The sequence below is a fragment of the Oncorhynchus mykiss genome, chromosome 7 (genome assembly GCF_013265735.2).
Source record: "Oncorhynchus mykiss isolate Arlee chromosome 7, USDA_OmykA_1.1, whole genome shotgun sequence".
Lineage (NCBI taxonomy): Eukaryota > Metazoa > Chordata > Actinopteri > Salmoniformes > Salmonidae > Oncorhynchus > Oncorhynchus mykiss.
The window spans coordinates 6,017,633-6,042,407 of NC_048571.1; the positions used below are offsets into that span (position 1 = coordinate 6,017,633).

The 24,775-nt window shown below is 44.2% G+C and overlaps 3 protein-coding genes and 1 long non-coding RNA gene across 4 annotated transcripts; 2 read left to right on the top strand and 2 right to left on the bottom strand.

The window, feature by feature from the left end:
• The first annotated feature begins 1,527 nt into the window (after positions 1 to 1,527).
• LOC118965225 lies at positions 1,528 to 2,195 on the top strand. The gene is made up of 2 exons (XR_005052487.1): positions 1,528 to 1,652; positions 2,002 to 2,195. It is a non-coding gene; the product is annotated as an uncharacterized LOC118965225 (long non-coding RNA).
• Positions 2,196 to 4,491: 2,296 nt separating this feature from the next.
• LOC110528729 (importin-5) lies at positions 4,492 to 21,502 on the bottom strand. Its single transcript, XM_036982203.1, has 26 exons — positions 21,460 to 21,502; positions 20,208 to 20,286; positions 18,391 to 18,538; positions 16,412 to 16,492; positions 15,058 to 15,250; positions 14,729 to 14,831; positions 14,460 to 14,556; positions 14,177 to 14,281; positions 13,735 to 13,978; positions 13,159 to 13,246; positions 12,499 to 12,605; positions 12,211 to 12,335; positions 11,828 to 11,917; positions 11,455 to 11,628; positions 10,784 to 11,002; positions 10,525 to 10,608; positions 9,392 to 9,524; positions 9,061 to 9,182; positions 8,715 to 8,811; positions 8,209 to 8,381; positions 7,913 to 8,080; positions 7,484 to 7,606; positions 7,001 to 7,220; positions 6,418 to 6,646; positions 6,037 to 6,178; positions 4,492 to 5,829 (listed from the first exon to the last, which is right to left on the bottom strand). The coding sequence occupies exons 1-26, from the start codon at positions 21,485 to 21,487 to the stop codon at positions 5,743 to 5,745; spliced, it is 3,459 nt and encodes a 1,152-aa protein (XP_036838098.1). The 5' UTR covers positions 21,488 to 21,502; the 3' UTR covers positions 4,492 to 5,742.
• Positions 20,200 to 21,186, top strand: LOC110518527 (nucleotide triphosphate diphosphatase NUDT15). Its single transcript, XM_036982205.1, has 3 exons — positions 20,200 to 20,539; positions 20,629 to 20,825; positions 20,970 to 21,186. The coding sequence occupies exons 1-3, from the start codon at positions 20,385 to 20,387 to the stop codon at positions 21,071 to 21,073; spliced, it is 456 nt and encodes a 151-aa protein (XP_036838100.1). The 5' UTR covers positions 20,200 to 20,384; the 3' UTR covers positions 21,074 to 21,186.
• LOC110527215 (carboxypeptidase O) lies at positions 21,481 to 24,355 on the bottom strand. Its single transcript, XM_036982204.1, has 9 exons — positions 24,210 to 24,355; positions 23,955 to 24,021; positions 23,774 to 23,875; positions 23,487 to 23,591; positions 22,958 to 23,074; positions 22,584 to 22,677; positions 22,146 to 22,348; positions 21,942 to 22,026; positions 21,481 to 21,776 (listed from the first exon to the last, which is right to left on the bottom strand). Exons 1-9 carry the CDS (start codon positions 24,317 to 24,319, stop codon positions 21,511 to 21,513), a joined length of 1,149 nt encoding a protein of 382 aa, XP_036838099.1. The 5' UTR covers positions 24,320 to 24,355; the 3' UTR covers positions 21,481 to 21,510.
• Positions 24,356 to 24,775: the final 420 nt, after the last annotated feature.

The following is a 24,775-nucleotide window of genomic DNA, read 5'->3' on the forward strand; positions in this document are numbered from 1 at the left end:
CCCACAAAGATCTCCGCCACAGCACAACCCAAGGGGGGGGGGAGCCAACCCAGACAGGAAGATCACGTCAGTGACTCAACCCACTCAAGTGACGCACCCCTTCTAGGGACGGCATGAAAGAGCACCAGTAAGCCAGTGACTCAGCCCCTGTAATAGGGTTAGAGGCAGAGAATCCCAGTGGAGAGAGGGGAACCGGCCAGGCAGAGACAGCAAGGGCGGTTAGTTGCTCCAGAGCCTTTCCGTTCATCTTCACACTCCTGGGCCAGACTACACTCAATCATATGACCCACTGAAGAGATGAGTCTTCAGTAAAGACTTAAAGGTTAAGACCGAGTCTGTGTCTCTTACATGGGTAGGCAGACCATTCCATAAAAATGGTGCTCTATAGGAGAAAGCCCTGCCTTCAGCTGTTTGCTTAGAAATTCTAGGGACGATTAGGGTGCCTGCGTCTTGTGCCCGTAGCGTACGTGTAGGTATGTACGGCAGGACCAAATCAGAAAGATAGGTAGGAGCAAGCCCATGTAATGCTTTGTAGGTTAGCAGTAAAACCTTGAAATCAGCCCTTGCCTTAACAGGAAGCCAGTGTAGGGAGGCTAGCACTGGAGTAATATGATCCAATTTTTTGGTTCTAGTCAGGATTCTAGCAGCCGTATTTAGCACTAACTGAAGTTTATTTAGTGCTTTATCCGGGTAGCCGGAAAGTAGAGCATTGCAGTAGTCTAACCTAGAAGTAACAAAAGCATGGATTAATTTTTCTGCATCATTTTTGGACAGAAAGTTTCTGATTTTTGCAATGTTACGTAGATAGAAAAAAGCTGTTCTTGAAACAGTCTTGATATGTTCATCAAAAGAGAGATCAGGGTCCAGAGTAACGCCGAGGTCCTTCACAGTTTTATTTGAGACGACTGTACAACCATCAAGATTAATTGTCAGATTCAACAGAAGATCTCTTTGTTTCTTGGGACAAGCATCTCTGTTTTGTCCGAGTTTAAAAGTAGAAGGTTTGCAGCCATCCACTTCCTTATGTCTGAAACACAGGCTTCTAGCGAGGGCAATTTTGGGGCTTCACCATGTTTCATTGAAATGTACAGCTGTGTGTCATCCGCATAGCAGTGAAAGTTAACATTATGTTTTCGAATGACATCTCCAAGAGGTAAAATATATAGTGTTAACAACAGTGGTCCTAAAACAGAACCTTGAGGAACACCGAAATTTACAGTTGATTTGTCAGAGGACAAACCATTCACAGAGACAAACTGATATCTTTCCGACAGATAAGATCTAAACCAGGCCAGAACTTGTCCGTGTAGACCAATTTGGGTTTCCAATCTCTCCAAAAGAATGTGGTGATCGATGGTATCAAAAGCAGCAGTATAGAAGGAAATAACATATGGAAGTCATATTTGGGATGAGTTACTGTACTTGGAATCTGTTGCAGTGCTGCTTCAATATCAGTCCCGGCGCGGGAGACGATGGGACAGAAAGCCATGATGACATCACTCTCCACTGGCGACTCGACTTCTGTAAAACATCTTGTGGTGTTGTTGAGTTGTCTCATAAACTGAATATGAGAATCCAAAGTATTGCCAGTCTCAACTGTGTAGTATTTCAACTCGTGTGCTACTTAGACAAGAAAGAGAAAAGTCAAAAAGGTAATTGATAAAAGTATTCATGTTTTTGTTAACTGGCACAATGGATATTTGGTTCATACTTCAGACAGATATGAGTACTGTTGGTTTAACCATTTACTTTATAGTGCACCACTTAATCAAAATATAAAATGACTCAAAAGAGCCCTGTTGAAAATTACCTTTGCATTCAATCATGGATCTGAAGGAAGTGAATAAACAGACAAATGTTTTTTTAGATAGATACATTCAGGATCGGCAAACTACAACCAGTGTGCAAACCATGAAGATAAAATATATTTCTCTACAGTGCAAACTGTGTACAGCAGCGTGAGGCTATTTGACATTCTAAACATGCACTTTTTTGCTCTAGTCTTTCACAGTATCCGGCTCTAGAGTACTTCACCACCTCACTCCTTCCACTGGACCACATGATTTCTTGGAATTAGAAAGTGAAAACAATGTGTTATTGTAAATGGACTTACTGACTCAGTTCTATTCTACATTCATAGAATTACTCATGTAAAAAACATTCCATTAAATTCTGCACTACCAGTTTCTACTTAACCATGTGTACCGTTTTATTCCTGTTGTAGACAGAATATTAAATGATCACAAAACCTTTCATGACACCCACCCAACTGTAAATGATAGTTATGATGTTCATATTGAACATGAATTGTCAATGAAAGGAAATGAGGAAACTAGATTTACCCTGCAACTGTGGGATTATTTTCTGTTGACTGTATTGCAGTTGTGGTTTGAAGTGATCTGTCCCAATCGCTAAACTAAGAGAAAGTGAAACCTAACAACATGCGATAAATAAGGGGTTATATCATAAAAATTATTGAAAAATAAAATGTGCCTTTTGGTTTTAATTTAAGGTTTGACATAAGGTTAGCTGTGTGGTTAAGATTAGAGTAAATATTATATTTAAAACCACAATTTAAAACGATAAATTGCAGAAATAGGCGGGGTTGATGACTTTGTGTTTGTGGTATCTAGTGGCGACCGATAAGGGGAGGAGGCTATTTTATTAGAAATGCACTATAGTTCAAACAACAAAGCAGAAACTCGACACATATTTGGTAAACAGCTGATGAATGGGGCTGGAGAAAGGTGACCACTCTCACATTCATAGACGGAGTTATGAATGCATGGAACGACCATCCATCCATGACATCAACATGATAGTTTTAGCCATGTTTTGCGGCTATAGTATAGTGTTAGTTCACAATTACACATTTAAAAACAATGGAGTAAAACAAGCTTATATCTGGGGTTCTGATGGGGTACGGCAGTTGAACTAAACTCATAGTGCAATAGGTTAGTATTTTAAATTATATATACAGCCATTAATTCTTAAATTCAGAAATTAACGTACTAATTACAGATTTCCCATTTAGTATAAGGTAAAGTACATAATAGTAGCTCGAACAAGCAAGATTTAAATTTGTTTGGTTGCCTCAATTGCTTAAAAATCTGTCCTGTAGTCCCCTTCAGTGGAAAAGCCTTGCCAGGTGAAAACAATGTGGTGGAAACTAATTGTATTACGTCAGATAGCACAACGTCCGTCTGCACTACTGGCTCTCGCGGTAGAATTATTTTCAAATACAGATCATGATTCATGTTATTGTCCTGTCATTTAGGTTTAATGGTCCTGGAAACCTAGCAGTCATAGTTCTATTTTGTTCTATGCAACTTCCCTTATTCACTAGATATACTGAACAAAATATAAATGTAACATGTAAAGTGTTGGTCCCATGAAATAAAACTTAGCAGAAATGTTCCATACTCACAAAAAGCTGATTTCATGCACACATTTGTTTATATCCCTGTCAGTGAGCATTTATCTTTCGCCAAGCTAATCCATCCACCTGACAATTGTGCCATACCAAGAAGCTGACAAAACAGCTTACACAGATCATTACACAGATGCACCTTGTGCTGGGGACAATAGCAAGGCCATTCATTCATTTTTAATTCATAAATGTGCAGTTGTCACACAATGCTAGAGCGTGCAATTGGCATTCTAACTGTAGGAATGTCCACCAGAGCATTGCCAAATAATTGAATGCTAATTGCTCTACCATAAGCCACCTCCAGCACAGAAGTGTAACCACGCCAGCCCAAGACATCCATAACCGGCTTCACCTGTAGATCGTCTGAGACCAGACACCCGATGAAACTGTGGGTTTGCACAACTGAAGAATCTCTCCACAAAACTTATCTGCATGCTCGTCGTCCTCATCGGGGTCTTGACCTGACTGCAGTTCAGTGTCGTAAATGTGTGCAAATGTTCATCTTTGATGGCCACTCTGTTCAGGGTGAAGAGTGCCCCATGGAGGCTTCGGGGTTGTATGGGCAGGTATAAGCTACAGCCAAACTCAAATGCATTTAAATCGATGGTAATTTGAAAGCAAAAATATACCGTGATGAGGCCCATTGCCATCACCTAATGTTTCAGCATGATATCGCACTACCCCATGTCTCAAGGATCTGGAAGCAATTCCTGGAAGCCGAGTGTCAGTTCTGCCATGGCATGCATACGCAGACATATCACCCATTGAACATGTTTCAGATGCTCTGGATCGATGTGTACGACAGCGTGTTCCAGTTCGCACCAATAGCCAGAAACTTCGCACAGACATTGGAGACAACATTCCACACCAAGGAGCGGTGTCGTGCAGCATGAGACAAATGGTCACACCAGATACGGACTGGTATTCTGATCCACGCACATACCTCAAATACCTTTTTAAAATGGATCTGACTAGACGCATATCTATATTCCCAGTCGTGTGAAATCCAGATTAGGGCCCAATTTATTTCAATTGACTGATAGGAACTGAACTCTGTAAAAAACTTTTGCATGTGGTTTATTTTTTGTTCAGGGTAAAATCAACTTTCCTTATTTCAATAATGTATAATAAACCTACATTGCAGTGAAAGTGACAACCCATGCATTACATTAATGCATTATGACAAATTCTGCCAATCTGAAATGTATTGTTGACATCCACCAAATATCTGCAGGGGTGCTAAGGTTCTAAACCAAATGTTAGCGGAGGATGGATGCACACATTAAGTCTATTCCATGCGTCTACATGTCTATAACCCAGCACATTGTGGCTAAGACACTTAATCCTAAACCAACTTCATTCAATTGGTGTAAACCTTCATGAAAAACAAACCTACATTTATACAGGGTTTCAGGGAAAGGAAAATAACACCTAAAGTGTTTGTTTTAAATCTCCTAGACAGACAATCATGATTTCCTCACTCATTTATTAAAGGAGAGCTTGAGTTAGCCACTGACACATGCTGTTAGTCTTGAGAATAGACAGATTCAGATCAGTGAGCCAACAGCATACAGAGGCCGTTTCCTCCAGGTGCCACCGTGCGGCTCTGTCAGAAAGACAAACAAAAAAAGCCTAAACAAAAAAACAAAATTCAGAGGCAGGAAGTGGTCACCCCATGACATGTACACACTCCCCTCTTCCATTCCCCAGTCCTCTAGTCAACACTCCTCGTACAGCAGCTGGGTCCTACCAAGTCTGATACTTCTAGGAGTTTATTACAGCTGGGTAAACATGACATTTTCACATGGTTCCACAGAGCACAACTACACCAGTTAAACTTGTGGTGGAAAGGGTTAAGTCAATTTCATCAAAAGACCAGATGATTCTGAACAGTGTAACAGGATGGAGAAGAAACTGAATTAATACTTGTGTTCATTTGTTTTCCCTTTGTGGAGGTGAGGCCAACAACGCTCCAACCGTCAGGATTCAGGAAGAAGAGGGTATAGACCACTCCAGTGGGCGATAACACATTAGTGACTTAAAGGGGAGGGGTCATCCTCTGGAGGGGGCAGGGTCTTATTGACAGTCACTCAGACAAATCAACCTGGTCCCTACAGTTAGTCGAGTGCAGGGGAGACTGACTGGATAGGGAGGGGGGCAGCAGGAGGCTGCAGTGAAGTCCACACACGCTACAGATCAGAGATGGAAAAGGAGATGGGAGGGAGGTGGTGATCTAGGAAGGAGGAGATCCAGGAGCTAGATGTTTAAACATGGTCTTGTTGTTTTCCAACAAAGGAAGGGGATAAGGCTTCTCAAGCAGTGTTGAGGAGGTCCTGGATGGCCTTCTGTTGAGTCTCGTTCAGCATCGTGACACACTGGGTCCACAGTCCTCCAGAACCCTGGGGGGGGGGGACACAAGAAGCTTTTAGATGAAGAAACTGCTGACTACTAGACCTAGGACATGTTAATGTGGGACACTGACAAGGTGTTTCAAATTAACCTCGGTTTGGTTTACACCAATATTCAGTATTCCTCAATGCTTGGCTCAAAAAGCAGAAGTTCCTAGATTGAACAAAGTAACTCCGGCAAGTAGAGCATTCCCTCACCTGTACTTGGCGGATGACATTTGCCAATCTCTTGCTGCATGCATCCTCACTCTTGACCGACTCGTTGGCGACCCCTTCAGCGATGATCTGGAATATCTTGGGAAGATTTGCATTGTCTGGTCCGAGGACAATAGGATTGTTGCTGTTGGAAGGAAAATGCATTAACAAAGAGAACATCTATACCATAGACATATCAGCTGCAACACTTGGGTCATGTTCATTAGGCAACCATGTAAAACGTCTAAAAGCTAAGCAACAGAACACTAAATAAAATGTCTTATTGGCCAAGTTGCATTAGGCCACTCCCCGTTTGTCAGTTTCCAGCCATTTGGAGCCTAATGAACACAAACCAAATCAGTAATATTAAAGTCAGTCCCCCACCTTTCGATAAGGTCACAAAGGAAGTCAAAGGTGTGCACAGCTTCCTCCTTGTCTTCGTTGAGTGGCAGCCAGGAGAGCCAATGGGGAAGGATCTCGTTGACATTGGCACACTCAGGCCTGAATCTCATGACCTTGCCCACGGCTGATATGCAGTTCTCTGTGGCGTTGACGTTCTCCTTGACCTTGGAGTCTGGAGACTGGATCACACCCAACAGCGTGGGCAGTGCCTCTGGAGGAGAGGATAACCAGAGTCAGGAGAGGGCAGAGACCTAAATGTCAAGGGATGCATGTCAACAGTGCAACAAGCAGGCTATCCATAGTGGGCTGTAGCCAAGTGAGCAAGTCTAAATCATGACTTGCCCACTGACTAGGTTCAATGTAATCAAGTTAGATACATATTCCTAGATAAATACAGAGTGCCTTCAGAAAGTAGTCAACTCCACTTATTCCCAAATTTTGTTGTGTAAAAAAAAGTGCAATCAACTTCAATCCCACCTTGTAACTAAAAGTGTAACAAGTCAAGGGGTGTGAATACTTTGAAGGCACTAGCTGGATAGATAACAAAACCCTGTGTGTCAGGTACCGGTGCAGAAGGGTCGGTAGTTCTCTCCTCCGTACTGAGCCATGACTCCTACGCCGTAGGCTGCAGCTTGTCTCACTTCGGGGCTGGTGTCACACAGCGACAGGGCCATGGCCCGCAGGAAGAGTTCCGCGTATTTAAAGGAAGAGGGGCTGCAGTGCTCAACCACGTCGTCAAAGATGCACAGACCCCACTGCCTGTCTGCCCACGGCCTGCTAGGACACTGGAGACAACAGCAAGAGGTCAAAGGTCAGCCCTGTAACAGCACCAAGCTTCTGTTGATTAAATCCTACATGGTGTGGCACACCAATGTGACCCCACATACATGGACATGTTCATTAGGCACCAAATAGAAGAAAACTGACAAACAGTGAAGACTAGAAATGCTACTTTCCCACTAGGTTTTGTCACGGTGTGCCCTAATGAACATGACCAAGGACCATGTTAATGTCTGTCTGTTGGAGTGAGTGATGGAACCATCCTCACCACGAGCTGTACGATGAGCTGTAGAAGCTGCTCAAACCACGGCAGCACTTGTTCCTTGTAGCTGCTGAACACAGAGTGCAAAATGTCTGACACTTTGGTCAGTATGTACACATCGTTTTCATCCTGCAGAGAACAACAAACACATGGTAGGAAACACTGCCAGGGAAATGGGAACAGAACAGTTGGTTCATGCAGAAACGCATCATGCAAGACAAGGCTGAAATATGTTGATTCATTCTAGAGCTGAATAAACACTTAGAAAAAGCAGGTGTGAACACAAACACTGCTATTGGACAGTACAAACTTGACATGGCTCACATCAGTGCAGTCACTATTGCTGTAAACTTGAGCATTTAACATCAAGCCACATTACCTTGCATCTAACAAGTCATTAAAATGCCCAGAAGGTCCGTCGTGAGGAACGCTCACCTCGTCTTGTAACGTTTCCTCCATGCCCTCGTCGTAGTCCTCATCCTGTCGTTTGGCCTGTCTCAGCTCCTGGTTCTTAAAGTGTTCCTCCAGCTTCCCCTTCAGGATCCCTCCCAGCTCTTCAAAGTGCTCGTTGTTCAGGCAGCCCTCTCCCATTAACTCAATACACTGGAGGGCAACCACAGTCAGCATCTTTCCACATCATAAATTAATTACAACTTAAATTCATAAGATTCATTTGTGTGGAAATGCTATAGACAATATAATCCAAGCATATGTGGGATGGGGTTGGTTACCTTGGCAAACGAATGCATGATTTCTGATAGGACATCCGAGTCTGGCTCTGTGCCAATGGCCTTGATGAGGGCGTCGCACATGAAGTGCCACATCTGTGTGAGGTAGTCTGGGCCTCGTACCCGCGCACACTCCAGCAGCAGGGGCATGGACTCCGCTGCTGCCACCCGCACACGTACAGACAGGACAGTCAAGGACCAACCACAGTTGATGACAACAGTCCCATTCAGAGACCTGCCAGACAGCCCAGCCAACAACAGTCTTATTCAGAGACCTGCCAGACAGCCCAGCAAACAAGTCTTATTCAGAGACCTGCCAGACAGCCCAGCAAACAAGTCTTATTCAGAGACCTGCCAGACAGCCCAGCCAACAACAGTCTTATTCAGAGACCTGCCAGACAGCCCAGCAAACAAGTCTTATTCAGAGACCTGCCAGACAGCCCAGCCAACAACAGTCTTCAATAAACATGACGTTCAACACGTAGTGAGCGCTCCGATTAAAAGGATATCATCGTGGAAGTAGAACTTGAGCAGAGGAACCATCAGCTTGACCACCTGTTCTGTGTACTCCACAAACCCTTCCTTCAACTCTTTGGCATAGCACACCTGGAGAACACAGAGACAGGCTTTTAGAAAGAAGACCTGCTGAGTTTAAAATACAAGACAGCTTTTTCTTTGTCTTGGGAAGGAGACAGGGTTAGCCTGAAAGCAGAGTTTGGGTAATGTCCAGGATGAAAAAGGAAATTAATCTAATCCCTAAACTGGAAACGACTCCAAATCTAAAGCAATACGGCAGCCATGTTTAAATGAAGTTCTATTGGTGTGTGAGCAGCACTTCCCCTCGCCCAGTCTCACCAGCATCTGGCAGGCGGTGGCCTTCTCTTCCAGCCCGGCTGTCTTGATGCCGAAGCTCTGCTGGTCTCCCAGGTTCACAAACTCCCATCCGTCATCCTCCGACATGTTCTCCATGTCCTGGGCTGGGGAGGGAAGCCAGGAGAAAAGGCTTAGTTAGCCACAGGACACTACCCTTCACACAAGCATAGCAAGCCAGTTGAATTGCATTTCCATCAGGTTTTGACTTCAATAATTGAGATTCTATAGTGACTATGGGAACCCTGCAATGTTCTATAGGAGTCTACTGTGGATACCAAAATCAATCCCAACATCCAACCAGCATAGAACTTACTGTCCAGGAGGGCCACCTCTGGCTTGATAGAGGCAGTCTTCATTAGGGGCCCCATGACCACAGGTAGGTACTGCTGGAACTCTTTCCCCAGGATCTTACACATCCTGGCCCAGGCTGAGATCATGTAGGAGATCTGAGGGAACAGACAACCAGGGGTTCGTTCAGTATGGAGAAAACTGTTTGAAATAACATTTTATTTGTCACATGCGTCAAATACAACAGGTGTAGGTAGACCTTACCTACAAGCCCTTAACCAACAAAACAGTTAACTTCTTGAGGGTCGGGGGCAGTATTCGGGTGGTTGACGTGCCCAAAGTAAATTGCTTGTTATTCAGACCCAGAAGCTGGGATATGCATATAATTGGTAGTATTGCATAAACTCTGAAGTTTAAAAACTGTTAAAATAATGTCTGAGTATAAGAGAACTGATATGGCAGCTGAAAAACCAAGGAGAAGCCATCCAGATTTTGTTTTGTTGGCGTCTGCCCATTCAAATGCTTGTTTATGGGAAAATCAAAGGAACACCTCCCAGATTGCAGTTCCTATGGCTTCCACTAGATGTCTGTCTTTAGAAAGAGTTTCAGGCTTGTTTTTCTTGGAAAATGAGCTAGAATTTGTAGTTTTTCCTGGGTGGCTCTCATTTTGACTGTAGTATTGTGGTGCGCACCTTGTTATTTATCTCCGGTAATGAACATACTATTCTCAGTCTTTAATTTGATTGTTTATTTACATATTAGGGTACCTGAAGATTGATTAGGAACGTTGTTTGACTTGGACGAAGTTTATTGGTAACTTTTGGGATTCCTTTGTATGGATTTTGAATGAGGGAAACAGGTAAATTATTGAGTCAAGCGCACCAACTAAACTGACTTTTTGGGGATTTAAAACAATATTTTCTAAATAAATTAAGAGTAAAAAAGTGAACAGGAACAATGGGGAGGCACTACCAGACCGTGTCCAATAACAGATTTGCGATTTCAGTTGCAAAACGTTTCACTACAGTGTTCTCTACATAACCCAGCAGTTCAGTTCCCAAAACAATGCAGATAGAAATGCAACAATTAGAGCAGACAACAGTCCCCCGTTCTGATGGATAATCATATCCATTCTAGACAACACATCTGTGAACATACCTGTGGGTCGTCATCCTCCAGGTCATTGAAGTCGGTCTGGGTCTTCAGCAGCAGCTGCATCACAGCTGACGCATCAGGCATGAACTGAGACAGAAGGGCAATCAGTCAACGTTTCACCAAACAGACAAATACAAAATGGATGGAGAGGAAATAACACTTAAAGTACAGGCATTGAGCATGTATGCAAATCTTGGTGTGTGACAAATCCTCTTGCATAAGAAACATGTACTGAACACCTGGTAGACAAAGCAGTGTGTACCTTGTCCTTGCCGACAGCCAGGCCGATGAGGCTGATACACTCAATGGTCTTCCCTCGGAGCAGCCTCAGCTCCTTCTGCACAGCATTCTCCACGATATGTTTGAGGGAGGGCATGAACAGGTCGTAGTAGGGAACAAACTTCTCCTCGGCCGTGTCCGCCACAGACGCTATGGACGTCACCACCTGCTCCAGAACCAGCTTGGTACCCTTCTGGATCAGCTGGGACGGTGGACAGAGGGCTTCATTAGCTTATTGCCTAGATGAGGAATTCAGTGGCTTAAAGCATCCACAAGTTAACATGGTCATTGATCATGACCTACCAAGGCCCATTAACAAAGACGTGCGTCTGATAAGGGTTTGTGCTGCAAAACAGATTAGACGGATAATGTTTGAAATCAACAAAGATTGGCATTTCTCTAAACAGATTGGTAACACTCAAAGCTGAAACTCCATCGATTACATCAAATTAATAGATTGTAAATGTAGTCTGACATTAAGTAACAGATTCCTACAGCGAGAGAAACCCGTGGTGGAGAACAGACCTTTAATCTCCCAAAAGGTCTTACTGCTAAACCATAGAGGACTGTCGCAGAGAAATACCATGTGGGTTGAAATGTTTTTAATACACACACTAAGACAGAAAAACAGCACACATTGACAGACAGACATACCTCCTGTAGTTTGGCCACCATGATGACATGTAGGTGCTGGACCAGGCTGTCCAGATAGGGAATCAGGAGGGACTTGGGACAGTCCTCAGTGAAGTTGATGAGGGCCGCGGCAGCGTGGGCCTGGACACGGGGGTTGGTCTGGTCCTCCATGGTCTGCAGTAGGGCAGAGATCACCTGGTGGGAGAGGGCACAGGGTCAAAGGTCAGCTGACATGAATATAGAATTGCATCGGTGATGAGTTTGATAAGCTGTGCAGGCCTAAGACCCTGTTTGACATGGACTCTCTCTTTACAAGAGGTGGTAAAACTGCCAATGTAAAACAATGTGTCCTCAAAATACAGTTCAACAAACCATGTGGAAAAATCCCTTATACCTTATCGTGGAATTTCTTTTGGAAGGTGGGGGCGAAATCGGTGGCCATCTGCCCGATGGCGTTGCATGCAGCATAACGGACTCTGGGGTGCTGGAAACAGAGACAAAGGGTCAACAACAAATCACATCAGGGAGAAACCACAACTTCAACGTGAAACAGATTCAACCCAATTAAAAAGTACTTTGTGACAACTGCTGATGTAAAAGGTCTTTACAGACTGTAGCCCAGTTGGTACAGCAGGGGTTTTCCTGCAACGCCATGATAGTGGGTTTGAGTCCTGCGAACACCCATACTTAAGGTGACTAAGTCGCTTTGGATCAAAGCGTCTGCTAGATGGCACGTATATTATATATGAAGGCTATTGATTGGTTGAATAAACTCACAGGGTCCTGACAGAACAGTAGCAGGAAGCTGACGATCTCATTGAGGATGGCCTCCATCTGTTGGTGGCAGCCCTCCCCGATGGCCGACAGCGCCATGAGGCCGGCGTGGCGGTACTTCCAGTCAGCTGACACACAAACATAGTTACTGACATGTTGCTAGGTAACATCACAGCTGGGTCATACCTGCCACCCTATGGTACATGATCCTCATGATCAAGGCCATGTCCAAGAGAGTGGTTCAGGATGACAGATGTAGTAGAAGTGTTTGAAACCGAAGATAAGACGTACGGTTCTGCAACATAGTCATGATGTGCTGTTTGATCATGGGCAGCACCATCTTTCCTCCCAGCCCACAGGCCATTCTGTCCAGAGCGCTCTCTCCTGCAACTGCATTGCTGTGAAACCCACACAAAAATACAACAAGTTAACAACCCCATCCTACATTACCATGGACAGATTATGCCTTCAACCAATCACCTTTGAACCTTTTGTACACGCTATAACCATTTTTGCTGGGGTAAATTCTTGCAGTATGCTTCATCAGCAGTGCAGGAAATACAGGTTTAGGCTGTACCAGTTGAAGATTGTGTGCATGTGATGTAGCTGGCATAGAGATGGAATGAATAGAACAGGCTTGGAAATTAACCCTAGAAATTTGACTGGTAAACATATGGTACATTCGCAATGGCTGCCTGGTATTGTGATGCAATCATTCCCATGGTAATGTAGAATGTTTATTCAAATTATTCTAATTGATGTGGCTCATGCAATGGTATGCATTTGTTGCAATGTCAGTTGAGTAGTACCAAACCACAGCACAGATTGATGGTAGACTTCCTGCTTAGCTCCTCTATGAGTAGACTTGCACTGGCCACCAGACCACCCACCATTGACTTGAATGGGGACGGCCGTTCTATTCATTACATTTCTGTAGTAGCTAGGATGTACCTGTCAAAGTCATCGTCCTCCAGCTCATCAGCCATAGACCACTCCTCGTCCTCCTCCAGATCCACCATCATAGCCAGCATCTGGGGAACTGCACAGACAACCACCACACCAATACATCACTGACTTTACTGTGACCACTTCTGAGGACAAACAATGGTGAACACTTAGTCAACAGCAAACTACAAATACTTTCCTACATTTGGACTAAACGACCCAATAGTGACACAAACCTCCAAACTAAATGCTAGCTTCCGCTGCTGAAACATCCCTCAAACGAGAAACTGTTCAAACAGCTATTCAGTTGCATTTTTAGCCTGCAGTCAAAAGGAGTCAGACTGAAATAGCACTTTGAAGTGCTACAGCACACGGCAGTGAGTTGATTTAGACACTTCCCAAAACAACATTTCCTTTAGCTGCACCCAGTTTACCTCTGAAGAGAACAGACTGACTGCATCTCCACTGGCATGAGAGAAAATGTACTTCCTGCCATCCCTTACAAAAACACATCTGAGTGAATCAGTACACCTCAGACAGCAGACTGGGGTGATGAGACAGGGCGGTGTGACCATCACTCACCGCTGGATGCCACGATGGCGGTGTGTTTCCTCAGCATAGCGGCGGCAGTCTCGGACAGCGTGACGATAACCTCCAGGGCCAGCTGCCTCTGCATGTTGGTCAGGGTGGTGTCAGCACACAGCTTCAGGCTGAGCTGCAGTGTGGCCTCCAGGTTGGGTCGCAGGTACTTGGGGGCCGTGTCAGCGATCTCAACCAGAGACTTCAGCACAGAGTCATCTCCCTGGTAACACGACTCATTCACCGCCTTACCAGAGACCGAGAGGGATTGTTACACCAGCGGAACGGGTAAAGCTACATTACAATAAAAGAGCACCTCACATCTAGAGATTCATCTGAGAAGGATTCATTATTAAAACCGCTAACAGACAACATGTAAGGGTACATCTGTGATTTGACTGGAAGAAGCCAAGTTCCCCAGAGCAGACGTGGGGGCCTGTCTCACCTGCAAGATGCCTGGCAGCAGGTCAGAGAAGTGCTTCAGCAGGGCAGCGTTGCCCTCGTTGGACAAGACGAAGGAGGCTGCAGCACGGGCAGCTAGGGTACGGATCTACAGGGGGGGAATAAGGGAGACAATGACACTACCAGTTCGGGTGACAATAGTTTATACAAGACTTGAGTTATCCTTCCAGGAGCTGGAATGATGTTGAAAGCTGAAAACATGTCTGCAGAGTTAGCATTTTCTATTCAAATGGAGGTGTGGAGTGTTACCCCTGCATGGCACTCACCTGCGGGTTCTCCTGGTCCTGCATACACTGGACCAGCATCCTCTTGATCACCTCCATGTAGTGCTGCTGCTGGTTGCCAAAGATACCTGGGAAGTTCCTACAGAGAAAGACCAGAGCACAGTGTGAGTTATGCCAAAGGCTGCATACGCAAAGCTTAGGCTATAGTCACGTCATCGTACAAGAACAGATCAACAAGTAGTCATTAATACTTTGTTTTCAGAATAAATCATGAAGTCTTAGGGGGGGGGGTATTGGGTTGGGTTTCTCACCAGAATATATGCAGGGCGGCCTCTCTCAGGCCAACGTTGTCAGAGTTGACCGAGTCAAACAGGAACTTGAGCAGCTCTGGCCACTGGTTGTTTCCATCATCATCTAGAGGAACCATGTAAAGACAAGAGAATGTAGAATACCAGACTGAGCTGAAGGAGCCTGTCCGTATCACTCCACAAGGCGACACAGTCACAAGAGAATGTAGTATACCAGACTGATCTGAAGGAGCCTGTCCATATCACTCCACAAGGTGACAGTCAAAACCACCACGGTTATGCATGGACCAAGAGGTCAACTGCAGATGCCCCTCAGCTGTCCCCTAACCAACCTAGGAGGTTACGGCAGAGCTCTGCAGCGATGTCCGCGACCTTCTTGCGAATGTTGGGCGAGGCCTCTGTCTGGATGCTGGTGACCAGCTCTGTCTTGATGGCCGTCTGCATGTCCACCGTCAGGCCGGGGTAGATCTCCTCGAAGGAGGACGACAGCAGCCGACGCAGCAGCACCGCCGCCATCGTCTTGACCTGGGGGGTGGGGGACACATTTCATGGTTACACCAGAGGTCAATGCCTCCATTTGATCAATGTTTAACACGATTAAAGTCCACCGTTTCAGTCGGTCAAAGGTGTGCCATAAGTCTTCCTTGGCAACCAGTCCTTAACCCTGCATGTAGATATCCGAAAGGGACAATTGGAAAAGCAAAACAATTTGTCTCAACATACATGACATCCCCCTGAGCAAAGCCTAGCTCTCTGAAACAAAGATCTAAACATGTCAAGTAGGCAGCAGAGGTATGCTGTTCCCGGTCGAGTTCCGTCCTGCTCCCCCGCTCTATAAATACTGTCACGCGAGAGAGGTGCATGGAGGGCCAGGCCGCCTAGCCCATCCAGTGCACTACTTTTAACCAGGGCCCATCGTCAAAAGCAGTGCGCAATATAGGGAATAGGGTGCCATTTGTGATGCAGAAAGAGGTAACAGATGCTGCTCAGCAATCACACCCTCATCTGAATAAATGTCAAGAGGACGACTCACTGACACGACCGTCACACTGGTCATGCTCCCCTGCTCAGACGCTGCATGCGTCGACCAATGGTTACGTGCCACATCTATGCTGTCAGGCACCAGATTTCTATAACTTATGTGGGGTTATCCGAGGTAAAATACCTATCCAGGCGTTGTAAGATCTGGCATTTGTCAGCAACGTCCGAGCAGGGCAGCATGACCAAAGTGACGTGACAATGGCCATGTATGAGTTATTACACTATTACTGTGCAGGTTGGTGAGCATAAAAACAGGGTATTTGAGCTGATGCAATGCAAAAGGACTACTTCCAGAAGATGAAATGACTACAGGATTCCTAGGATAGACTGGATGCTGCACGACAACGGTTTTACACAATAAGAATTTGGCTACAGAAGTACTGTGACACGGCTTTGTCTTGTGACTAAATGTTCTTCCAAGACTTGTTTACATAAGCTCATTCTGCCCCTCAGAGACATTGTTCATCTTTAAGAGTCAACCATGGGCAGCAGGTAGCCTAGCAGTTGGGCCAGTAACCGAAAGGTAACCCAGAGCCAACAAGGAGAAAAATCTGCCGATGTGCCCTCTAGCAAGGCACTTGACCCCAATTGCTCCTGTAAGTAGCTTTGGTTAAGAGTCTACTAAATGACTAAAATGTAACAAACCTCTTCTGCGCAGGCTGCATCTCGGATGGCCTGCAGCAAAAATGTGATCTTTGTCTGACCGGGGATGGTGTCATAAGCTTCCTGCAAAGAGAGAAAATGCGTCAGTTAGAGGAAGCATTAATGTGTTCTCCTGAAAGCCATTGTCCTGATAACGGAGGTGCGTGGGGGTCATAGATTGAAATTCAGGGTTATGAAAATCTCCCTTGGGGCAAAGTTAGACTAATAGGAGTTGTCATCTTAACTAGAAGCTACTCATTAGTTTGTCTAATGCGGCAGCTGTCTGACATCTGGTTATTAACACTATGGCTGTTGCTGGATGCTTGGTGACATTGGGGGGGGGGGGGGGGCTAAATTGTGACTGCCACTGCACATTCTCTCTCCAACAATGTGGATGTATGCCCCAGGAAACACCCCACGCCCGCTTTTCAAGATTCCCGCTAACTCTGTCACTGCTGCTAAAAAAATTAATTAAATTAAAAACTATTGGGGGAAACACTGAATTAGTTCTGGTTCATAGGTGGCATCTTTTAATATCTGCATCTGGAATCTTGACAGGGTCAGCAAATAAGAGCACATAAGCCCACCACAGGACAGTTTGGATTTATTGGTGCTATATATAGTTTTAGGTTAATGAGTGCGATTACATCTAGCTCAGAGTATCTTCGCAATAGATTACAATGCCCATAGCATTGACCAACGACATTTAAAATGGACACATTGAATCTAAACTTGTTTTATTCTATCCCTGCTGTCCAGTAGGTTGGTAGATATAATCCTGATCTCCATGACGTTCTCTCTGTGTGACTAAAGGATTCCGATGAGCTTAACCATCGGCAGACACTCATTGTCTTTCATAAAGGAAAGTGCTGACCGCTAGTGGGGGATGAGTGTGATAAGATTCAAGTGAAACTCAAATCCAGAGCCCTGATGAAGAGAGACCGTCCATAACAATGCGCTACGGATCCCAATCTCGGCTTGATCACGGATAAGTATGTCTACTCAGTGGGAAAACAAGATCATTAACGTTAGCTGCTAATCCTGGTAGCTAGTTTCAGAAAGTCTGAGACCAGGCTATCCATAAAGATTACCAACTAGTGACACAGCTGACCAGGTAGATGTGTGGATTACACGCATGCTAATACAGGCGTGCTCATATGATCTGTATATTTAACCAAGATAGCTTGCTATCGTGTTAGATACCAACCTAGTTGCGACACATCGCACCTGAAAGAAAAAGCCCACAGGTCCGGACAGACTAATTTGTTATACATGTAGATTATTTAGCGGACGTAACGACTGTAAAACTTACTAGTTTGTTAGCCATCTTATAATTAAAGTTATGCATAGTCACACCAGCTGACATAATATAGGGAGTAAGCGAGATAACTAAGAGTAGTTTGTAGCTTCGGACTCTAAATGTATTGCAACATAGCTGGCTAACTAGCTAACATTAGCTACATTTCCGACCGGGGCCCTTGACAATTTTATGTTGTCGATTAACGTTGCTTTAGATAGCGTTACTGAGGTCGATTTCTCAAGTCTTCGGATGAGGAACCAAAATATTTAACTACCTAAAACATAGCTTGCTAAACTAGTAACGTTAGTAGCTACTGTAACCGAAGTGGTGATGTGCATATCAATGTGTGTCTCTAACTTGCTAACTAGCTAACTAACGTTAACTGAGCACGACTGTAAATGAGCACGACTGTAGTGTTAGCTAACGTTAGTTATAGCTAGAGAAGGGCCTTTTAAAAATCGTTGACGAAGCCTTAATTACTTGCTTACTAACGAAGTTTCATGGATCAATGAATTGTGCCATTTCCACATGCTACATTTTTAGCCAACTAGTTAACGTTAGCTGCTAAGCCGTAGTCCACTTCGGCTTCACACGTGGGCTGGGCTAATCGCAAATTGGCTAACTCTAGAAAGTAGCCTCAGCGCGGTGCTATCGACCTAGACAGTATATTTTGAGATCTTACCTCCGACTGTTTCCTGATGTCGTTGTCAGGGCTCATCAGGTTGCCCAGCAAGATGTAGAACTGCTGCTGCTCCGCCATTGCAGTGAGATCCAGAAAACGCTCAGCCAAGAGAGACCGCGGAAAGGAAAGCCGGCAGACGTTGCGACCCCTTGCACCGGACACAAAACACCCCAGGTTCTGATTGGCCTCTATTATCAACGCTACCCTTCGTAGATTGGTTAGATATATAGGGATACACGTAGATGATAGGTGTTTGGTATATGTGTTGTTCTTATTGGACAGTGAAAATCCAACCACGAAGCGATTGGTGAAATTTCTCGGCGCACCCGCCTGTAAAATTAAATGGGCGTTTCTCTCGTTATTTCGATGATGTCATTACAAAATATTACTAAAGCGCGGGAAATTAACACATTGTGGGAAAATAGCAGATAGAAAGTCTTTGAGCGCAGTGAACAGGGTTGCGGCTAGATGGGATACAGTTTACGTGAAATTGACCACAAAAGTGGATAATTATTTTGCATTTTTGCCAGTGGTGGAAAATGTACGCAGTTTTCATTATTGAGTAAAATTAAAGATACCTTAATAGGAAATTACTCAAGTTAAAGTGAAAGTCACCCAGTAAAATACTACTTGAGAAAAAGTCAAAAAGTATTTGGTTTGAAATGTACTAAAGTATCAAAAGTAAATGTAATTTCAGAAATGTACTAAAGTATCAAAAGTAAAAGTGTAAATCATTTCAAATGTCTTATATTAAGCAAATGAGTTGGCACAATTGTTCGTGTTTTTTTTTATTTACGGATAGCCAGGGGCAGACTCCCAACACTCAGACATTCAGAAACAAACCAAGGGATGTTCTCTTGATAAGTGTGTGAATTGGACCATTTCTGTCCTGCTTCAAAATGTAACGAGTACTTTTGGGTGTCAGGGAAAATATGGAGTAAAAAGTACATACTTTTCTTTAGGAATGTAGTGAAGTAAAAGTTGTCATAAATAGTAAAGTACAGATACCAAAAAAAACTACTTAAGTAGTACTTTAAAGTAATTTTACTTAAGTACTTTACACCACTGATTTTAGCTAACCTTAAACATTTTCAGAACCTTAGCCTAATTCTTATTTTAATTAAATTTTTTATTTTTTTATTTTATAACTAGGCAAGTCAGTTAAGAACAAATTCTTATTTTATTATTTATATAACACGTTACGTTAATTATCTTAACTTGCTGCGTAAGTTCTCCTAACCTACTACGAAAATCCCCTTCTGGTCAATTCTGACAAACCGTTTCCCTTTTAGTCAAAACGAGTGAACAGCAAGCAAGTATTATCTGCCACACCAAAATACATAACAGTATTAGTATACTGTGTGTAGCCTAATAAGGCGATATGTTTATGTTGCCATCAATTCAGAAAAAATGAATGTGAGACTCTTTCATTGTTCACATAGTTGGCAAGGCTATGCAGTTTCTGTTAGCCGGCGGCCGCCTAAAATGGGGTAGCTTGCTCTGACAAATGTGACTGATGCAAAAACAGCCAACAGTCTGTGGTTCCATTTTTGTCCAGTCCACTGTTGTAGGCTACTACTATAACTATAATAAACTATATCTGGCTACACTATGGACTATCTGTTGTGGTGTTCGCCCTAACACTTCAAAAAAACATTTTGATGTAATATCACATCAGGGCAATAAAGGGACGGTTATAGATAGGGAATCATAGCATACACGTTTGCTTATAAATATTTCCATCTGCATTGTTTAATGTATCTACATTTTTAAGCTACCCAGATAACTTTGCCTGATAAGCAACTAAAAAAATGTACCGGAAGTGATATTCACGTGTCAACCTGGCTCGTTCCGTTCCGTTCGTTGCGGAGGAGGAGCTGTGCCTGGTGAAGTTGCCTGAAACGATAGAAGAGCATATGTCATAGCATGTGTTTATAGTAGAGCTATTTGCTTATAGTTTTACTAACTGAATTACCGTGGTCTGATTTGACGAGATGACACAAAACTGCAGACCCCTCAAGCGCCCTGGTGTCGGAGTAGGGGTTCTTGTCACAGATTCAGCTCACTCCAGCTGCGTCCTCTTAGGGAAGCGAAAAAGTGCAATGGGCAAAGGAACGTATCAGCTACCTGGCGGTCATCTAGAATTTGGGTGAGTAGCTAATTATTTCTTAATGTAAACAAGAGTGTGATATTAATTTCATATTAAAGTTGACCAATAGTTGTATTTTTCATTTGAAGAGAGACATGGGAAGATTGCGCTCACAGGGAGGTGATGGAAGAGGCAGGAGTGCGCCTGAAAGAAGTAAGGTTCGCATCCGTGGTGAACTCCATCAAGCTCGATGAGCAGTACCACTACATCACCATCATCATGCAAGGAGAAGTGGACAGGAGCTACCCATCAGAGCCAGTCAATCTCGAACCAGAGAAAAACGAAGGTGAGAAACCTGGCTATCCCAGTCTCCTAGGTTCCCAGGAATTGTATTACTGTACTTGGCCTGCACTATTTACTACACTGGCAAGTTAATGATTTGTATCTGAGTTTATGTAGATATTTCTGCCTCTCTGTCTGCCTGTCCCAGGTTGGACGTGGACACAGTGGGACCAGTTTCCTCAAGAGGACCAACTCTTCCTGCCTCTGGCCTGCCTGAGACAACAGGGCTTCCAGCCGTTCAACACCACATAACACTGCAGCTACCCAGAAACAGAGAAGAGAGGGGCGAAACACAGGGATAGAAGACACATACATTAGAACTGCTTTGTAGGACCTAATCAAGTCAGGCAGTTGGGTATACATGGTAACGGTTGAACTAATGTTGATCAGCACCTTTGGTTGGGTAAACATGGCAACGGTTGCTGGACTTATGAGGGGACAACTCATGGATCTAACGGAAGGAAGTTATGACAACAAATCATTACGGTTTGAGTGTATTTATATCAATGAAATGTTAATGCAAAGCACACTCTACTACAAATAACCTGTATGTGTTTTGTCAATATTAAAAGGAACATAAGAAGTAGATGATAATTTAACAGTTTTACAGTATAGTTTTAAAGACACAAGTAACATACCACACTTGACAAAATAAGTGTGTCTCATCTGACTCCTGCAGTCCTCCCAGTCTACAGCAGGATGGCGCTAGAGACCCAGGCTGCCAGCAGTGTGGTCCACAGTGTTGCCCTGACGGTGGCAGCATAGCTGTAGAAGGCCTTGTCGTGTGTGTAGGTGATGATGTGTTGTGCTCCGGCGTAGGCCTCCTCACAGGTGGGCTGGATCTGGTCCTCTGGGAGCTCGAAGCCGTGTTCGCCCTTGTCCCTGAGCTCAAAGGTGAAAGACAACGGGATGCCGATCAGCCTGGCAAAGTCCTGAGACGAACCCGAGAAGGGATCTGGAGACAGAGAGAGAGAGTTTTATAGGCCAGTAGTTGTATAGTCTCTTCCCATTGGATTGCCATGTGTCCGAGTATAGATGTGGGTCTTGATAAAATGGGATTAACCAGGCATTGCTCACTTCAGTGTTTGGTGACTCGTTGTCTTCCCTCAGCCTTACTTACACAGGATATCAGGTGAGGTGCCTACAGTGTAGTCCATCCCATGGACAGCCTTTATAGCCTTGGCTGCTCCCAGACCCACCTCCATCTGGCAACACAGAGACATACTACAGGTTAATGTGGTCAGAAAACACGTGCACCCCTGTTGATCCCCATTTTAAAACACTGGTCAATTACAACACAACTTATCTTTGGGGGCGGGCGTACCAGCTCATCGTGGTTGGGTGCTGAAGTGTTGGGATGTCCGTAGGGCACCAGGAGCTGCTGGCCATAGGAGTGGATGGTGAGGAAAGCCAGAATATCTTCCCTCATTTTCCCCAACATGTCTGTGACGGCCCAGGCCTCAGACTCAGAGAGAGCCTTGGTGCCGCAGTAGAACAGATTGCAGCAGTCTGTCGAGACACCAACCACTGCACAGACAGGAGAGGAAAACACATTTAGGATGTGTGTGTGTTGGGGTTGGGGTCAATTCTATCTCAGTTCCAGTCAATTCAGGAAGTAAACCAAATTCCAAATGTTCCTCATTGAATAACATTGAGAATTGGAATTTCAGTGTACTATCTGAATTCAATGGAATTGAAATGGAATTGACCCCAACCTTGGTGTGTGTGAGTGAGTGTGGTTTAGAGTAAGAACCATACTCACTGCCCCAGTTAGCGTAGAAGTTACGATTGAGGTCTGTTCCATAGCAGGTACAGCCTCCTGTTCCTGGAGATCTGGACTTCCTCCACAGTCGAGTCTACAGAGATAAGAACCACTAGTCACTAACTGGAATGATAATACTGTCATCAATAATATTTCTGTTACAATATGTCATCCAAGCCAATAGATGGCGCTCTTGTTACTTGTAAGGTCTACTCATATATTGTACCAGCATGTCTAGGTCTATTGTGAACTATGTACTGTATGGATAACGCCTGGTAGAGATGTGACGCAATTAAAGACACAATTTGTCATATTTGCAGTAGTTTCCCAGAATGTGTCAAAGCTGGTCTGAAGTAGCATTAATCAGTACTTACGCTTTCATTATGCCAAGAGTAGATGTAGCCATCAACGTTTAGGACTGGTGTGATGTAGAAATCCAGATTTTTCATCATCTCATTCACCTTGGTGTCGGTTTTGTACGTTCTCAGGATCTGTTGGTAGAAATCAAGGAGGAGATTCTCACCAGTACTGCTTCATGCTCTTTCATCTCTATGATAGTACACACACACACACACACACACCATGTTTTGTACAGCTAACCTTGTAGGGGGACACAATTCAGTCCCATTCAAAATCCTATTTTGCCTAACTCGTAACCCGTACTCTTACCTTAACCCAAAAACCTTACCTTAAACCTAACCCTAGCTCCTAACCCAAAAAGTAACCCTGGTGCCTAAACCTAATTCTAACACTAATTCTAACCTTAACCCTAAACCCCCTAGAAATAGCATATGACCTCGTGGGGACCAACAGCATGTCCTCAGTTGGTAACATTTTTGTTTGTTTACTATTCTTGTTTCGTTTACTTCTGATCCCCACAAGAATAGTTAAACACGTCCACACCTCTTTAACGAAGTACTGGCAGAAGGCGGGAGTGATCCATTCTCTAGCATGGATCCCACAGTCCATCCAGATAGCCTTCTTCCTCCCAGTAGAACGCAGACCAATCTGCAACATAACAACCAACAGGAGATCTCCATTGAGCTGCAGACATTGGTCTCTTGGGTCTAGTCAAAGCAGAAGAACACTAGTGATGAAAGCTACTTAGTGGTTTCCCTGTAAGACTGACCTAGCCAGGGCCAGGCATGCTGACGACAGTGAATGCAGAGAGAGAGAGAGAGGTGAAGAACCTTCAGTAAGGTGATGTTCCTCCTCTCATAGGTTTGACCGTAGACCATGGAGGACACAACATCTGGGTTCTCCCTCTTCATCTGCTCCATCCATGCTGTAATCTATAGGGAGAGGTACCAGAGTCTCTATGCAGTGAGGACTCAGTCATTCTTTGTGTGTGTGTGTGTGTGTGTCCCTCACCTCTGACATGTTGTGGTACCTGGTGTAGTAATTCCTCTCAGTGGTCTCCTCTCTACTCCAGACAGCACTGTACATTGACACACACATACTCTATGCACATCAAACAAATATATCTTGGTTTGGTGGTTATAAATTGGTTGTAAATCAGCTACCGATGTATGAATCTTTAATAAAAATCCTGTTAGTCTGACTTGTTAAGTCATCCTTCATAGGAGACTAACCGTAGTAGAGTTACAGTATCCCTCCCAGACTCACCTGTCCTGGGCTCCATGTCCACTCTGGACAGCCAGAGATAACAGAACCAATCCAACAGAGCCCAGACCCAGCATCATCATCAACAATGTCCCTCTCTCCTTTACTAACATGTCTCACAACTCACTGTGTCAAATCAAATCAGTCACCTGGGCAGCAGGGAGAGGACTTTATACAAGTCCCCATCTAGATGAAGACACGTGCAGCCCCACATCTAGATAAAGACATGATGTAAGAAACTGTTATCTCTGTTATCTCTGTTATGTCATTACAAGAAAGAGAACAGAAAGATAGAATGGCGCTGATCTAGTGGTAATAAAATAAATATGTAAAGCCACACCTTTACCTTGATCAGAAGAACTCACTAGTCTGATGACTGTGATTATCTCAGACGCACTAAAAGCCAATTTATGCTTGATCCGAAAGAATGTTAGTAAGTTCCATATAGAGGGTGTGATGGAAATTGCGGCGGATCTGGAGGCATGTTGATAAGGACTCCATGAAAGTGCTAGCCACTGCCCTCATTCAATGCCATTTTGACTACGCTAGTACTTCCTGTTTTGGGGGCT